At 45.2% G+C, this 19,256-nt stretch overlaps 1 protein-coding gene across 3 annotated transcripts in view; it reads right to left on the reverse strand.

Moving 5' to 3' along the window:
- The window catches only part of ASMTL (acetylserotonin O-methyltransferase like), a 96,610-nt gene that overhangs the window by 27,612 nt on the left and 49,742 nt on the right, over positions 1 to 19,256 (reverse strand). For all 3 annotated transcript variants that reach the window (XM_073565923.1, XM_073565925.1, XM_073565924.1), the window contains exons 9-10: positions 16,994 to 17,156; positions 2,395 to 2,570 (exon numbers count right to left, since the gene is read on the reverse strand). In XM_073565923.1, coding sequence (XP_073422024.1) covers positions 2,395 to 2,570; positions 16,994 to 17,156 — 339 coding nt within the window. The remainder of the gene's footprint in view (positions 1 to 2,394; positions 2,571 to 16,993; positions 17,157 to 19,256) is intronic.

The raw sequence follows: 19,256 nt of genomic DNA on the forward strand, positions 1-19,256 counted from the left end.
TCCCACCCTTTCTTCCTGCAAGTGGCAGTTGCGTACCACCCTGTGGGCCTAACCCACCACTTACTGGATCACTTTGAAACCTAGCTTCTCCACATTTTATCCAGTGACATACGCACTCATTATGGGGGACCTTAACATCCTCATTGATAATTCAATTTCTCTGTTTTCCTCTCGTCGTTTATCTCTATCCTCCTCTCTAGGCTTTTCACAGCTTAACGCTCATACACATGAAGATGGTAACACACTGGACCAGGTCTTCTTCCAACTTTGCTCAGTGTACTAATTATGTACTAACTTCCCCCTCCTACTCTCTCACCACTACCTTCTTTCCTTCTCTGTTGAGACTTGTCTCCTTACACAAACACCACACACACAGAAACCTTCACGCCATAAACATACAGCTACTTATGAAACATTTAGCCATCAATGTCCCCAAACTCTTTCTTCAGGTACCTTTCCCCCCCTTTCAAAACATGATGTCAAGACCCAATTACTTAAAAAAAAAAAAGTACATATAGATCTCTTAATCAGAACTAATCTGTTGATTACAGACCTGTCTCTAATCTCCACTTCATCACTAAAGTCCTGAAACACAAACTAATCTGCTATCTTTCAGATAACCTCTTCTTGACCCTTTACATTCTGGTCTCCACACTCTACAGTGACCGCCCTTACTAAGGTCGCTAATTATCTACTAACTGCCAAATCTAATGGTCTCTATGCTCATCTGATTCTTCTGGGTCTCTGCAGCGTTTGATACTGTGGATCACCAACTTCTGCTCACTACACTGCATTTGATCAGTCAAAAGGATACCACTCTCTCTTCGTTCTCCTCCAACTCCTCTAACGGCTCCCATTGTATAATTTGTTGGCCCTTCTCCAACTCTTTCTCTGATTCTTTGGGTTTCTCATGCTGCAGTACAAAGCCCCCTTGTCTTTTCTCTTTCCACAGCCCCTATTTTTAGACAAACTTTCAGCAAGTTTGGCTTTCAGTACTATCTCTATGTTGATGATATCCATTATACACATCTCCCAATATTACCCCGATTACTACGAATTACCAGTGCCTACCTGTTCTCTGTCTGTAACCAAATGTTCTCCATCTGAAACTGAATGTCTCCAAAACTGAACCTCTTGTGCTTCCATCCAACAAACCTACCAATCCTGACATTTCCATGTGTGGAACCACCAAAACTCTCAAGCAACACACCTTCCGCCTTGAGGTTATAATTGACTCCAATCTTTCCTGAAACCGACCTTTTCGATTCTCTACAATATATCCTGAATGTAGCAGCCAGGCTCATTTCAGTCCACCCCTGTGTCAGCTATTGCACTGGTTGTCAATCTGCTAGAGACTATAATATAAACTTATCACACTCAGCCACAAAGCTCTCCATGGTACTGCATCGCCCTAATCCTCTCCCTCATCTTTATCTATCACCTTACCCATGCTCTCCGTGATGATATGTAAGATTATCATTCACCAGAAACTGAGCCTCACACTTGTCTTTAAGACTTTCCTTGAGCTGCACCAGTTCTTTGGAATACATTACCCCAGAAAACCCTGATAATGCCAAGTATAAAAAAGTTTTAAGTATAGCCTAATGTACAATAATAAATTATATTGTGGCACCGTGTTAGCCAGAAAAATCGATGTGAATACTTTTCCGCCCAATGATGACAAAAGTATTATCAGGGTGATACCTTTGGCTTACCAGAAAATAATATGTTTGCAAACTTTCAGAGCACAGTGGCTCCTTCTTCAGGCAAGATAACAAATGGATTAATAAGAAAAAAGCACAACATTTAAGGGATACTACAGTAGGATATTCTGTTCATTAGGTGGGAGGTGTGATGCCTCCTAAAGAAGAGTCAAGGAAAATCGAATTAGCATTTTCTTACAAATGGAGAGGCAGTTGGAATGATGTTCTTAGTTGTCTGAAGTCCTTCTGGTGGAAGTGTGAACTGTGTCCATGTAGTGAGTCATAAATCCAGGTATTATATTGGATTTCACTTATCTTGGTAATTATTGAACTAGGTGTTATTCTGTAATGTAAACTTAAGGTACGGAGGGCATGACGAATGTTGTGAAAAGTCTGGACCATGCTTTCTCTGCCTTTCCTCTGGACTGGGATATACAAGCTCAATAGACGCTGGTGCTATGTCCATCCCATGGAAGAGAAACTTTCTGCATGCCTTGAGCAACTAATCTGGCAAGGGAGAGGTGGAAGAAGCAGGGCAGGGAGCACCAGGTATGGTGTCTATACATGGGAATGCATAGTCACATTTAGGCTTGGTGGTGAAGGTTCATTTTAATGTAAAATAAGGTTTCAGAAGAATGTTAAAAGACTGAATAAAGGTTCAATATATGAAACACAAATGTCCCATATTTACCTTATTACACGTTGTATGAATGGCTTTATGATGTTGGTGTCCTCCTTCTACTATGGTGGATTCCAGATGAGTAAAATGGGACCATACATGATCATTGGAGAAGAGAATATATTCATGGATTGAAAAAGCAGCATCAGAAACTAGATATGTATTAGCCAATTCTGTGTTGCTATACACTAAAAAGAGAAAAGATGAAACAAATTATGTAATGTCATTTAGTATAGCAGGTTTTTTTTTCACAGACCAAACCCCAAGATTTGCTGAAAATTAAGACTGAGAGGCTTGTATCCACATACCATGAGAACATGACCAACTGTATAAACATGTTGAGGACCATAAGCATTGTGTAACACATGGAAAATAGAAATTGCACTTACTGAACTAAAGGAGGACTGCCTCCCCCCGGCTTATTTCATTCTAACATGCCGCCCTTGAAGCAAATGAGCTTACCAACATGTCTCACACTGAAGCTCTCGCACTTCGATATTACACAGCCAACAGCAATTAGATTACATACATGTATGAATCACAGTCATTTTCCTTGCTTTAAAACTAAACAAGAAATCACATTCCAAAAAAATAGTAAACCCCCCCCCCCCACAAAACTAAAGACCACTAATCAAACCTGTTCATCATTTCAACCAGTAGCATTCCATGTGAAGAGAGCATCCATCTTTATATTCACCACATTAAAGGGGCCATCTGACCAATTTAAACCATTTTCACGTTTTATTACATTATTAGGGAGCACGATGTCCTTTCCACTCTGGACGCTCGGCCTGAGCCATGACCTGCTAACAGAGAACACTGCTTGCTTGATCTGACTAACCCTGTCCTTCATCGACTGCCATGGAATACCAAAAATGCAGATTATGCATGAGGAGACTGTACCCCCGCACTCCTAACAGTGTCTGACTGAAAGCCGTGCAAGCCGATATACAACAGGCAGCCGCCAATCACCACTGAGGAGGCATGGCGAGGGCTCTCCTTATGAATACACCAGACTCAACTATGAACAAAAACAAGGTGCAAAGGCAATGGTGAATTGAGAGTTTCCTGTATTCATGATTCTATTGTTTTGCCTTTTTAGTCCATATTTTTTTTTTTTAGGTGCTCCATTTATTTTTTCATTTCCTGCTCTGTGAGTGGAGTCTATCAATTCTAGATCCTTTAGCCCAATTCATCAATTACAACTTTTAAAAGTCTGTGTATTTTTGAGTAGGCCAAAATTTTGGCTCTAAAAGTCACAAAAGCAGTTCAAGATCAGAAGAAAGTCCATTTTTTACTTTGCGACAAATTCATGAACTGCGTGCCTCATTTTGGTCATGTTGGCACCAAAACCAGCAACTAAAACCAAAACACAAAAAAGGAAAGGAGATTTAAAAAAAAAAAAAAAAAAAAAAAGCAAAATGATGAAACAGGGCCACAGGGTTCAGTGTACTTTCAATACTCCTATTAGTCAAATGCCAGGCGAGCCGACTTGCTCGAATACTATGCTGCCCACTGGATAGTATAGTCTGATGACAAATCTGCTCTCAAAGTGGACCCATCACAAACGTAACATTTTAAAAAGAACTTTAATTTATATTGGTTTATTTTATATAGAAACTGATTGCTTTGAAAGCCATCATCTAGCCAAAAACCTTCTTTTTAGATCACCTTTTTTGTTTTGTTTTTTTTAAAGAGAATCTGGCAGTAGGTTTTAGCTACCTCATCTGAGAGCAGGCAGATATAGGTATAGAGAATCCAAATCCAAAGATGTATCACAGACTACTGGGCGAGGCCGTTCAGACACAATTAAGAGTTTTTAGATTTAGAATGAAGCACTGCTGAGGAAGCTAACCCCGCCCACATCACAGCTAACCCTGCTGTACATATACAAAGTCAATAGAACGTGAGGTGCCTGCCTATCAAAAGGAGAAGGTGTTGCTGGACCAGAAGGCACACGCTGCTGGGTCAGAGTAAGGATAAGCTCCTAGAACTAAAACAATTTTTAGCAAACAAAAGCACAGAGCTTGATACAAGAGGCATTGCTGAAATCTGTGTTTTACGCCCTACCGCATGCTGTCTTCATCTTACATAGTAAAAGCCTGTTGATAGATTCCCTTTAAGGAGCGTGCTATAATCCTCTGGATTGCACTACACTTGCTTCTAATATGCAGGAATAAAGACCAATAACCACTGCGCTCCTCTATGCACCAAACTCTGCACGCTGCTCTCTGCGCTGGATTACTGGCGAGATCAATGTGTGGGGAATGAAAGAACATCATTCTGATACTATGAGGGCCATAGCTTCCTTTTATTAGGATAGGTGTCACTGCTGCTTCACTCTGCAAAACTGATGAAAAATAAATAAATAAATAAATAAATATATATATATATATATATATATATATATATATGGTAGATTTTGAAAATAGTTGCTGTCAAATTTTCTTGGGTTTTCTGCACCTTCTCAGCCTTGTCTTATTAGTGACAGCACCCACAATGTTTTTTTCTCATTTTTCGCAACTGTAATTAGCTGTTCGGTCTTCTTCAATGGGTGGAGAAGCAGTCTATACGAGAGGAATACCACTTCACTACTACTCTCAGCAGAGTTGTGCCTGACCTGCAGCAGGTGATCAGATTCCACCTGCTCTTCCCTGTTACATTCTCACAAGGACTGCATCATGGAGCCTCCTATTTTATCTACTAGTCACACAGCATGACTGTCACCGCTATAAATTGCGTCATCTCCAGCTGGTTAGAATAGAGGGCAGAGTTTACAAGACTGGCAGTCATGCAGACAGAAGCGCAGCAGCCACACCTGTCCTAATAAAGTGAGACTATGACCGCCACAGTACAGCTGTGATCCTCCTTCATTTCACAGCACCGAACACGATCTCTCCGCTTTAGGCAGCGAGATCTTGACACAGTTTGTGAGATCACATTGTTCACCGGAGAACGATCACGTTCTGCACTGTGGATTAAGGTGCGGCTGAGAATTTAAAAAAAAAAAACATTTTTTAATTACTCTTAGAGAAGTGTTTAATTTTTCTCATGATTGATCCAATAAAATAAAGGAGGGGTGCAATTTGAGGATTGGTGCTCTTTAATTCAGATTTGTGCCCCATTACTTTCCACTTGGTGCCGAATTACTGAACTGAATTGTATGGTTATGGTCACACGCTTTTTTTTTCTGCAGCCAAAACCTGATCTCTTGGCAGCAAAAAAAGCTGCAGATAAAGCAGGTTTTGTTGCTGCGCTTTTTTTCAGCTTTGCTTCCGCCATTCAAGCATGAACAATGCAAGGTTTAGGCCAATGATGAAAAACATGTGTGACACCACAAAACATTTTTGGAAAAAGGAGCAATTTGATCAAATCAGTTAGTGGAAAAGGTTTTTTTAGGTCTGAAAAAGTGATTATTTGGAACAAAAAGTTCACATGAGCTCATGAAAAAATACCAACTTCAAGAGAAAACACAGGAGGGTGGTGATGGTGGGGGGAGTTGAATTGGTCAATTACTGCTTACCTAACACATTGGCAATGCATCAAGTTAAGCCCCCTTTACATTTAGCGATGCACCAGCGATCCCGACCACAATATGACCCGGTCAGGATTGCTGGTGCATCGCTAAATGATCGCTAGTGAGCTGCCAAACAGGCAGATCTCACCAGCGACGTAGCGACGCAGCAGCGGTCGTTACTTACCTTCCACACGCGGCGATGATGACGTCCTCCGCCCGCGTCCATGCGTCGCTCGTCGGTCCCAGCAGGAAGCAGCCGACGAGAAATGGACGTGGACGATCTCGTGCAATTAGCGATATACAGCGGGGGAGCCAGTCGGAGGTAAGTATCACACATAGCGATATCGCTCACAATGTCGCTGCTGCGTCACAAAATCGGTGACGCTTTAGCGATATTGCTAGCGATATCGCTATGTGTAAAGTCCCCTTTAGTCGGGAATAGTTTACTTTCACACATTGGTTAGGAATATTCAGTTGGTCAGGAACTGTTCAATGTCACACATTGGTTGGGCATTGAGAGGCTCAGCCTGTTTACTTTTACACATATCACTAGTTTAATTAAACGGGTTGTCCAATACTGGTACAACCCCTTCTTGATAAAAAAAAAAGGTTTGGCCCCATAAAATAATAAAGCCTATACTCTCCTCCTGTGCAGACGCCGTTCAAGCGGCACTTGCTCTCTCGGGGCTCCATTGCGGTTGTTTGGGTGCCGTGGTCACGTGTCACATCAGGGTTGCCTTCGGACAAATCGAACATGAAGCGGGAGTACAGGCTGCAGCTGATCTCAGACTTCCTCTTCATGCTCAATTCGACAGGAGGCGGGGAATGACACCGGCACTGATTGGGCTCTAGCATCACAACAACAGAACGGGAGCACAGGAAGAGCGCCAGCATTTTATGGGGGCCAAGCAAGTGGAATGGGAAGTTGTCCAAGTAGTGGATAACTTCTTTAAACTATACTAATTCCGATCTGACATGCAAAAGTGTGATGATGCTAAGACATTTTGGGTCCAACTTGGGAACCATCACAAAAATAATTGGGTTTCATAACCTGCTTTTTTCACTAGAAATGCTGCAAAAACTGATAGCAATGTTTTCTTGCTGCTTTTTTGCACTTACTCATTGCTTTCTATGGGTGAAAAAAAACGCTGCAAGAATTAACAAAATGTGAAAAGCAGCTTTTAATTTGCATAAAAAACACAGCAAAAACACAACGTGTGAACATAGCCTATATCTTCATTGTGTAAATGTCTAACAGGCTGAAGAATACTAATCCTGTAGATACATACCATACATGCACATTGTACAGCAAATCCGTAAGCCTGTTATGACAGCTATTTCTCCATCAAGGTCCCTTTTAGACAGCATTTATTCATAACATCCTTAAAAACACCTACACAGTTGAAGCGTCCTTGAAAATTATTTAAATACATTGGCAACAAGGTAATGTCATAAAGAGGCAGACAGTCATGGCCGCTTTGCTACTACCAAGCTATCCTCCTTATTAAAGGAATTAACTTCTGACCAAAGAGAGAAAATATTCTAACAGCGGCTATTATTACCGTTTGATTAACAACCTAATGTTATCTGCTAATATTTATAGGAGTATAGCCAATGTAAGATATGTATGCCACTGGAGCCAGCACCTTTTTGTAACACAATCACGAACTAGTAGTGTACAGCATAGGCAGCAAACGTGAACTACCGATTTCTTTTTTTTTTTTTATTATAAATGTTATTTCTTAAAAGATTTTGGTAATATATATTTTTTCACATATCTCAAAATGGTATTAAAATAAAAAAATAGAAATCTCACAATTTTCACACCGGCCACGGGGGGCTATTTTAGGCTATGTGCACACGTTGCGGATTCCGCTGCGGGTTTTTCCGCGCGGAAACACAGGTAAAACCAGAGTGTGGCAAGGCTAAGGGTCGTGTAATTGATGGGAGATATGGGTCTCATAAATGGCTTATCTCCATAATGTAAGGCAGAAGTAAAGCATACCAGATATTGTTATTGTTTTTGTTTGAAGGACCTGTGGTGAGGTCACAGTCATGTGACCAGTCAGCTGCTGTGAACGTGGGTGTGGCTACAGCCTTATAATGTGACCTGCTCCTGAACCAGGGAGCTGTATGTGGGGAGGACTACACCTCCCAGCATGTGCTGAGACTCGCGGTCTGAGTCTGCAACCACGAAGGTTTATGTTTTGTTTGCCTAAGCTAGAGGCTATTTTTGGTGATACGCTGTTTTATGGTTTATGACAGAAATAAACCTCATGAACTTTGGAAGAACAGGTCTCCTGATTGTCTCCCGCTGCACCTGAGCGAGTCACATCCCCACAATTGGTGGTACACGTGCGGGCAGCGGTCCCAGCAGAGACTTGAGACAGTTGCTGCATGTCCTGGGTGAAGTTTGCAGCGGGGCAACAAACATTGCCTGGAATCATGGAGGACCTCATGAAACACCTGGTCCAGTCCCAGGCACTGCAGCAGGAAACCAACAAGCTGTTGTTACAGCAGATCCAGCAAAGCCAGCAGGAGCAGCGGCAGCAGTTCCAGCAGAGCCAGCAGGAACAACGGCAGCAGATGCAGCTTCTGGCAACCGCCATCCAGGAGGGCAGGACGAGCGCCCCAACCCCAGGTCGGGCTGATGCCACCGACGTCGAGAAGGCGGTAAGACGCGCATTACAAAAAATGACCCCTGAGGATGATGTGGAGGCCTTCCTGACGGTGTTTGAGAGGGTGGCTGAGAGGGAAAAACTTCAGCCAGAGCGGTGGGCGGAGGTACTGGCCCCTTACCTAACGGGGGAGCCCCAGAAGGCGTACTTTGACCTGACGGTACAAGATGCCAGAGAGTATCCCAAATTAAAAGCGGAAATTCTCGCACGCTTGGGGGTAACAATGACTACCAGGGCACAGCGAGTTCATCGCTGGGCCTATCTCCGGGACAAACCCCCGCGCTCCCAAATGTTTGACCTGTTGCACCTGGTCCAGAAATGGCTGCAGCCAGAGTCGGCTTCCCCGGCACAGATGGTAGAGCGAGTTGTGATGGATCGGTTTGTGCATTCTCTGCCAAGACCTCTACAGACTTGGGTTGCCCAGGGTGATCCCCAAAATGCTGATGAACTGGTTGGGCTGGTCGAGAGATACCAGGGGATGGAAGGTTCCTTGGGGAAGCAGCCCATTCCATATTGGGGGTCCCAGCAGGGGGCGGAGTCACAAAAAGGGGTGGTGCGTCCAAGGTCAAAAGGGGCGGGGGAGGCGGTGCCCAAGGTCCCCTCGGGTGTTATTTGCTGGAAGTGTCATGGGCCAGGACATATAGCGGCCCGTTGTCCCCAGACCACCGAGCAGATGGACTGCAGCATGGGACGCCGTAGTTCATACTACGCATATCCAGCTTGCAGTGTGAACTCGCTACCTAACAAGGGGCCACAAGCGTGTCCCGTGAAGGTGAACGGTCGAGCAGTAATGGCGCTTCTGGACTCCGGGAGCTTGGTGACCCTTGTGAGGGCCAGTTTTCCTCTAAACATACTCCCGGGTAAAAAGATTGGTGTTCGGTGCATACATGGCGATGCAAAGGACTACCCTATGGCTAGGGTGAAGATTGAAACGGCGCATGGCACCGAGTCGCATGAAGTTGGCGTTGTTCGAGACTTGTTGCATCCCATAATTATTGGCCGGGATTTCTGTCTGTTTTGGGATCTGTGGGGGATGGGTTCTGAGTGTGCTAGCAAGAGCAGGGAACCAATCCACCCCACTGAGGTATCGCCACCACCAGAGGCAGACTAGTTCCCTTTATGTGTCCTTGTTGGGGATGAAGAGGAAGGGTCCCCTGTACCTGACATCCTGGAGTTAGGGGTGGCCGGGGAGAATTTTGGAACTGCCCAACATAGGGACCCCACACTAAGGGAAGCCTTTAACAATGTCACCGTCATTAATGGGGTTGCACAAGAGCCGGGAGCAGACACAAGGTTTCCCCATTTTATGTTGAGTGGGGAATTGTTGTACCGGGTCACGAAAATAAGGGAGGAGGTGGCAGAGCAGTTAATAGTACCAGGCCCCTATAGACGAAAAGTGTTGGACATGGCCCATTCACACATCTTGGGGGGACACCTGGGGGTGGAAAAAACCCAGGAACGGATTGTACAGTGGTTCTATTGGCCTGGGTGTCACCGGGAAATAGTAAACTATTGCAGGTCCTGCCCGACATGTCAGTTAACTGCCCCCACATCTCATTTTCGGAACCCTCTTGTGCCACTGCCCATTATTGAGGTGCCATTTAAGAGAATTGCCATGGACTTGGTCGGTCCCTTAGTTAAATCAGCTCGGGGCCATCAGTATATATTAGTCATCCTGGACTATGCCACACGCTATCCTGAGGCCATTCCCCTGAGAAACTCCTCTGCGAAGAGTATAGCCCGTGAGCTGGTCCATGTGTTTTCCCGGACGGGTTTGCCGAAGGAGATCCTGACCGACCAGGGGACACCTTTTATGAGCAAGGTGATGAGAGAATTGTGCAGAGTCTTGCAAATTTCCCAGCTGAGGACTTCAGTGTACCATCCAGTCAGATGGCCTTGTTGAGAGGTTTAACAAGACCCTGAAGAGCATGCTGAGAAAAGTCATAGAGGAAGATGGTAGAGACTGGGATTGTCTCTTACCGTATTTACTGTTTTCTATCTGTGAAGTTCCCCAGGCCTCCACGGGGTTCTCCCCCTTCGAGCTTCTGTACAGCCGGCATCCGCGAGGTCTCCTAGATATAGCCAAGGAAACCTGGGAAGCCGAAGTCACGCCCCACAGAAGCGTCATTGAGCATGTGGCACTGATGCAGCAGAGGGTTGCGAAGGTGATGCCCATTGTTAAAGAACATCTCCGCCAGGCACAAGAGGCTCAGGCCTGGGTCTACAACCGGTCAGCCAGAGTGAGGCAGTTCAATCCGGGAGACCGAGTTCTCGTGCTAATACCGACGGTGGAAAGTAAGTTCTTGGCCAAGTGGCAAGGGCCATATGAGGTGGTGGAGAAACTGGGAGACGTAAACTACAAGATCCACCAACCCGGAAGACGGAAGCCATACCAGGTTTACCATGTTAACCTTATCAAGCCGTGGCAAGATAGAGAGCCAGCGGTAACTCCGTGCTTGCTGGGCAACCTAGAAGGGGAGGTTGGAGCCGTTACCATAGCGGAGACTCTATCGAAGGCCCAGAAGCAGCAGTGCCGGGAGTTACTCCAGAAAAACCGCGACCTGTTCTCAGAGTTGCCGGGGTGCACGAAGGTGGTGGAGCACGAAATTCTGACAGAGCCACATGTGCGGGTGAACGTGAAACCATATCGTATTCCTGAGGCCCGGCGAGAGGTAATCTCCAAGGAGGTGCAGCGTATGTTGAAGCTCGGGGTCATTGAGGAATCCAAGAGCGGCTGGTCGAGCCCGATTGTCCTGGTCCCAAAACCTGATGGTGAATGGAGGTTCTGCAACGATTACCGGAAGCTGAATGAGGTCTCCAAGTTCGACGCTTATCCCATGCCACGCGTTGATGAGCTCATCGAGAGACTTGGACCTGCCAGGTACATAACCACTTTGGATCTGACCAAGGGATATTGGCAGATCCCCATGGCACAGGAAGCCAAGGAGAAGATGGCATTCTCCACACCAGACGGGTGCTTCCAGTATGTCCAGATGCCGTTTGGCCTACAGGGAGCTCCAGCAACCTTCCAGAGGGCGATGGATAGAATCCTTGCACCTCATAAGCTATACGCTGCCGCATACCTGGATGATATCGTCATCTTTACCCCGGACTGGGAGACTCACCTGGAAAAGGTCCAAGCAGTGTTTGACGCTCTAAGAGAGGCGGGGTTTACAATAAACCCGAAGAAGTGTGCCTTGGGGAGAGAAGAAGCCAAGTACCTCGGATATGTAGTGGGGCGTGGCGAGATCAAACCCCAAATCAATAAAGTGGAGGCAATTCAAACATGGCCGAGACCTCTGTCAAAGAAGCAAGTTAAAGCCTTCCTGGGGATTGTGGGATATTACAGGAGGTTTATCCCAAACTTCGCCACAATGGCTGCACCTCTAACCGATCTGCTTAAAGGGACAAAGTCAGTGATGGTCAGCTCGTCCGAAGAAGCAGAGTCAGCCTTCCAAGAAATGAAGGGAGCTCTTTGTAAGCAGCCCGTTTTGGTGGCCCCAGACTTTAAACGTGAATTTGTCCTCCAGACAGATGCCTCAGATGTCGGGGTAGGAGCTGTCCTTTCCCAAGAGATACGTGGGGAGGAGCATCCTGTTCTCTACTTGAGTAGGAAGTTGACTTCTTGTGAGAGAAATTACTCAGTTGTAGAGAAGGAGTGTTTGGCCATAAAATGGGCAGTGGACACATTACGGTACTACCTGGTCGGACGGAAGTTTAGGTTAATATCCGACCATGCCCCACTCAGGTGGATGAGGGAAACCAAGGGCAAGAATGCTAGGGTCACCCGCTGGTTCTTAGCCCTACAAGACTTCAGTTTCCATGTAGAGCATAGGGCCGGGAAGCTACATGGGAATGCCGATGCCCTCTCCAGAATCCCTTGCCTGGTAGGTGAAAGTGCCAAGCCCCACGGCTTTAGGCAGAGGGGGGAGGTATGTGGCAGGGCTAAGGGTCGTGTAATTGATGGGAGATATGTGTCTCATAAATGGCTTATCTCCATAATGTAAGGCAGAAGTAAAGCATACCAGATATTGTTATTGTTTTTGTTTGAAGGACCTGTGGTGAGGTCACAGTCATGTGACCAGTCAGCTGCTGTGAACGTGGGTGTGGCTACAGCCTTATAATGTGACCTGCTCCTGAACCAGGGAGCTGTATGTGGGGAGGACTACACCTCCCAGCATGTGCTGAGACTCGCGGTCTGAGTCTGCAACCACGAAGGTTTATGTTTTGTTTGCCTAAGCTAGAGGCTATTTTTGGTGATACGCTGTTTTATGGTTTATGACAGAAATAAACCTCATGAACTTTGGAAGAACCGGTCTCCTGATTGTCTCCCGCTGCACCTGAGCGAGTCACATCCCCACAATAGGTAAAGTGACCTGCGGTTTTCCTGCATTTTGGTCTGCGGTTTTGCCCTGCGGTTTCACAGCTCTACTATGTTAAAGGTGTTAAACCGCTGCGGAAACCGCCCAAACAATTGACATGCTGCGGTTTGTAAACCGCAGCAAAACCACGCGGAAAAAAACGCAGCGTGAGCACAGCGCTTTCGAAAACCAATAGGCTTTCATTGTACTGTACCATGTCAGCGGAACTGCTGCATTCCGCAGGGCCAAAACCGCTGCGGAAACGCAGCAGAATCCGCAACGTGTGCACATAGCCTTATACATTAACTTCCTGTTTCAGGAAACAACATGTGTACAAAGCCACAAGGGTCAGACCGTAATCCTATCTTTTGTATTGAAGTGTCTTATCAAGCCTACGCAAAAAAAAATCGAGAAGGTTTGAGGGTCTTTTGTGACATCAACTATTGCAATTGACCTATGCATGACTGTATGCATAATGGATCCGATCCACCATTGTAATCCTGCCTCTAAGGGTATGTTCCCACGGTCAATAAACGCTGCGGTATGTTACAGCATAATGGATGGTATTTCAAGAAATCCCATGCCCACTATGTGTGCACACGCACAGGAGGCGTGTCTTTACAGACCGCAGCACATCTATTTATCTTGTGGAGACGCGAGTTTCCACAAGATAAATAACACCAGTGCAATGTATACTACATGGTGATTTCGCATAGTTCAAATAACACATGCGGAATCACCAGCATTCAAAAGCAGGCAGCTCTTTGGACGCAACGGACATGTGCTGTGTTCAAAGCGCTGCCGGTTACTGACCGTGTGGACGTAGCTTTAGGAATCTTGCTAAAAATTCTCCTTGAAAAGACAGGACGTACAAGCCTAAAAAAAAGTCAATGTGAAAACTGCAAGATTACCATTTTATTTTTTTAATAAACATTGAGATATGAAAAAAAAAATCCCATTTAAAAAGATACCTGTTACGGTTGCTGTTGCAGGGAGGAGACGTAGAGGCAACCCAGAAGTGGACCCTCTGGGTCACGGCTCCAGAGCCCCCCGAGGGCATGCACCCAGGTGAGGCCACCCCTTATACAGGGAGTGTTAGGGGCAGGCCCCCCAGAGGATAGAGCCGCGGCGGCCGGAACCAAAGGGACGACTGGGGCTATTGGCTGGAAACGAGGCACAGACGTATGCGAACTGTTAGGCACAGGGGGACAGAGAGACCACGGAGAATGGCAGAGTGCAGGACCGAAGCACAGAGGGTGGCAATAGCTGGAGACTGCAATAAAGAGAAAGCACTGGTAAAACTAGACGGAAAGCAAGGCAAACAAACAGGGACAGTATGAGGACCAGACAAGTAGACGGAAGGAGCAGGACAGGAAAGATACTGGAACAAAGGAGGGCAAGGAATGGCAGAAGGTGCAGGGGAAGAGCTAGCAGAGGTAGCGCAGAAAACGGCAGAGGAACGAGGTGGCATGAGACACAGAGAGCGCTCCAAAGAAGACAGCGTCACTGCAATCGTTAGACAGGCGTCTTACCTGTCCAGACGCCGAGCATAAGTAGCCGATGGGCGCCGCCATGTTGGGGGTGGGACCAGTGCGTCACTCTTCCCAGGAGCCTGCGCGCCAGGAGAGAGAGAGTGCGCAGGCGCCCGACGCCGAGGGACCCGGCAGCCGGGCGCGGGGACGCGCCAGGGAGCAGGAGCGCGCAGGTAGGGACCGCGACAATTCCGTATATACTCGTGTATAAGCCGACCCGTGTATAAGCCGACCCCCTAATTTTGCCACAAAAAACTGGAAAAACTTATTGACTCGTGTATAAGCCAAGGGTGGAATCCATAGACTATGCCCCCATATGCTGCTCCATAGACTATGCCCCCATATGCTGCCCCATAGACTATGCCCCCATATACTATGCCCCCATATGCTGCCCCATAGACTATGCCCCCATATGCTGCTCCATAGACTATGCCCACCTATGCTGCTCCATAGAATATGCCCCCATATGCTGCTCCATAGAATATGCCCCCATATGCTGCTCCATAGAATATGCCCCCATATGCTGCTCCATAGAATATGCCCCCATAAGCTGCTCCATAGACTATGCCCCCATATGATGCTCCATAGACTATGCCCCCATATGCTGCCCCACAGAAAATGCCCCCATATGCTGCCCCATAGAATATGCCCCATATACTGCTCCATAGATTATGCCTCCATATGCTGCTCCATAGAATATGCCCCCATATGCTGCTGCTGCAAAATAAAAAAGTCATACTCACCTCTCCTGGGTCCATCGCCGCTGTCTGCCGCTTCTTGTGTCAGTGACTGTTCAGCCAGCAGAGGGGCAGCGCGCACTAACCACGTCACCGCATCCCCTGCTGCCTAAACGTCACTGACACAGGATGAAGCAGACAGCGGTGAGCAGCGATGGACCGGGGGACAGGTGAATATCGCTATACTCACCCATCCTGCTGCGGTCCCTTAAGCCTTGCTTTTCCACCATCTCCCTTCCTGTCTTCCGCGGTCACGTGGTACCACTCATTACACTCATGAATATTCATGAGTGTAATGAGCGTTACCATGTGACCGCTGAAGACAGGAAGGGAGACAGTGGAGAAGCGAGGCTGCAGAGACCGCGGCAGCACAAGTAAGTATGATCTCTGACACCCCCGCCGACCCCCAGGTATATGACCCGTGTATAAGCCGAGAGGGGGACTTTCAGCCCAAAAAAATGGGCTGAAAATCTCGGCTTATACACAAGTATATACGGTAAATAAAAAATACATGTAACACAAAAACTTGAAGTAAAGAAGGTCATTTGCTGAGGATAGGTTCACTTTAAGTGGTGAATGCATTCAGAAATTTGTAAAAAATAAATAAGTAATTGCTTGGGGCAACATTTTGAGAGACAGGTAACTTATTATTCCATTGATAGAACAGTATTAGAGCTTATATTTGTTTGGCGAGCTGGCTGTTTTATTAACATCATTACGGAGTAAATTTTTTAAATTATTTTTAATACAAATTTTATGTAAAAGAAAAAAAATGCCAAAATACAATTAAACAAAATGCAATTATAACGTATAAAATTCCACAAACGGGGAGATACAAAACAGCCTAATTAACATCATAGATCAATATTTTCTAAATTAGTTAACTAAATGAATAATACACCGACAACACCTCGATGCATATTGTACAAAGTTCGGCAAGTTGCAGAGAACTACACCACAAAACCACTGTACCTGCAAGTATTGGGTTGAGAATGCTGTAATGAAGTACAAGGATTACTGACCGTTATGTAGCACTGGCGCCCCTTATTTCTATAGATTGGTGTGGGTCCTCATAATTGGAATAACAGCAAGGGTAAAAATAGCAAACCCTAGCAATATGCCACGTGTGCATGCGGTTTTAATAGGAGTTGACTAGGCGGCTGCCAAATCTCTCTAGTGGCAGCTTACATCCCTCAGGAATAAAATGATTGGGCATGTTGAAATCAAACAGCCCGATCCTTCTTTTGTTGGGGGAGAGTATACACATTAGAGGTTAGGATGACATGGATTCTGAAGCTTGCCTCACTGTACAGGAAGATCAGTTTGTAGCCTTCACTGCAGATTTGGTTAATACCAGACAGCACTCTCTTTCCAACTGAACCCTTTCAAGAGTGCTGCTTTTCACTTTATGGATTACATTTTGCTTATGAGCACCTCTCCTACAACAATAAGTTCTGACCTCCTCCTTTTATACTAACTTATATTGAAACTTTTCCCACAAATTTGTATATTAATCTGATCACCTCTTCCGGCTTTATAGCATCCTGCCTGCCGATTTTTAACATGACATGTTCCCTTTAACATCATTCCCTTGCATGTTAGCAAACAGCCATCGAAAATTAAAGTGTAAGCTCAGAAACTCGTATGAAGTTTAGCAATATTAGTTTCCCTTGTGAAAACTAATATCGCCCAGGATGGCTACCATATTCTGATAGATTTCTCGTTTTCATTTTAAGGTCTTGCAGACTACAACATTACATAGAAATAAATTACCACTAAGATTCACCTTGATGAGTTTTCTCCAGCAGGCCAAGGGCAACACAAGCATCAAGAAGCCTTTCAGTTCCATGTAGGGAAGCATTAATCTTATCCGCAATTTCCATGGCCTTCAGCGCACCTTTATCTTTCAACTTATCAAAGACCTTCAGCTTAGATGCAGCAAACAATGTCTGTAAACAGAAGACAAGTAGTGGAAATCAGAGCGCTTGCCATTTATCTCCGCTTCGCGCCGGCACAAGGTTTAGGTTGCCGATTAGGTGTTAAAAATACATTTTTTTGCTACAGGATATAATACAAAAGTAAAAGGTAACAATCCTGACAAAAATATTTGAAACCAAGAAAAAGCAGGCACAATAACCGCTGCACACTCCTAATGCATCCGTGAAAAAGAGCTTATCTTCCATATTAGGGAAGTTTGGGATCTTTCATATGGCTCCACATTAATTACTTGGCAAGTATGTACCTTCTATTATTATGCTAAATGGACACCTCCTTAGCATACAAGGTGCCTTTCATTTGTAATGCATGTTAGATAATGTTGATGAGATTTTGGGGATATGCTTTGTACCTTCCATGTTGATATATGTATGGAATGTTTTATATAATATAATGGTTGGTCCTTCATATTGTTTCCCGTTAACATGTTAAATTGACATATTAATAGATACTTTTATTCATCCCACATGCCAGATAATGATTTTACAGCTTATTTTTGGCAATACTAACTGCACCTTGTTTGTAGAGATTCCCTTTAAAAAAAAAAAAAAAATTTGTACAAGTCTACATCTGTCACCCCATTTTTCGAGTATCAGGTGCCAGCACCGCTATCAGGGGCTTAGCTACAGCATTCTGTAATGCTGTAGATAAGCCCCCGATGAAACCTGAAAGATAAGAAAAATGAGTTCTATTATACTCACCCTGGGGTGGTCCTGGTCCAGTTTTGGTCTGATGGGTGTTGCGGTCAGGCAACTCCCATCTTCTAACGGTGACGTCCTCTTCTTTGCTGCCTGTCGTGGCTCTTGCGCAGGCGCACTACTCTGCCCTGTTGGGAGCAGAGTCCTGCAATGCGCCTGCGCACTGCAGTTTTCTGCTCTTCCCTCAACAGGGCAGAGCAGTGCGCCTGCGCAAGAGCCACGACAGGCAGCAAAGAAGAGGATGTCACCGTTAGACGATGGGAGGCGCCGGACCGCATCACCCATCGGACCAAGACCGGGCCGCCCCCCCGGGTGAGTATAATAGAACTCATTTTTCTTATCTTTCAGGTTTCATCGGGGGCTTATCTACAGCATTACAGAGTGCTGTAGATAAGCCTCTGATGGCGGTGCCGGCACCTGATACTCGAAAAATGGGGTGACAGATTCCATTTAATGCCAGGATATCTTTCCTGGAATTACATTTATATCCATATTTACATTTAGACAATTGTGATATAATCTGAGGAAGACATTTTCCATTCTTACATATGTCAACATGATTCAGTGTAGCCATTTTGTCTGTGGTTTTAGTGTTTTTACTCGTTTTTATGCATGTGCACTTTATGTTGTTCAATAAAGCTCTTTTTCACGGATGCATTAGGAGTGTGCACCGGTTATTGTGCCTGCTTTTTCTTGGTTTCAAATGTTTATGTTATATGGGCACAGTGGTGGCACACCTCTGTCATTGGATTATTTGGCATATTAGCAGTGCCCGCCATTTTCTTCTTTTGCTCTATTTATTCCTGATGAAAATATACCCAATTCCAGACACAGGTGTACACTGCACAGACCTTTAGAGCAGGCGTTATACATATTACATAGATTTTCATACTTTGCATCATTACAGGAGCTAAAAGATGGGGATCCAGATCTTCAGTTTACAGAATAATTCCTTTAACCCTGCAATTACATGACTTTACAGATTATTAACTGGTCAAAGAAAAGCATAGAAAAAAAAATCTGCCAGTATAATAATTGGTGCTGTATAAGTCGGGGTCTTGTATTGGGCTACCATCACATTCATTGTCTTGTGTCAGATTAAAGGCACTTTACAGTAGGTTATACCGCCTAATAATTTGGGGGAACCAAAGGAATATTTAACCCCTCTCTCCCTGAGTAGACACTGAATCAGCAGATGGCCAAGGAGCTTAGCAAATTCTGGCAGACGTTTACCGCGATAGAAAGTCTGCATAAATTCTCATCCGTGTCTAATCCCAATCCACAGGGAGGTAAATCAGGCTCAGCTCTTGAGATTAATATGCAAAGTCTTAACATACGATGTACCGCTATGTCAAT

This window comes from Dendrobates tinctorius, unplaced genomic scaffold (assembly GCF_039654945.1).
Source record: "Dendrobates tinctorius isolate UK_male_01 unplaced genomic scaffold, ASM3965494v1 ptg000016l, whole genome shotgun sequence".
Lineage (NCBI taxonomy): Eukaryota > Metazoa > Chordata > Amphibia > Anura > Dendrobatidae > Dendrobates > Dendrobates tinctorius.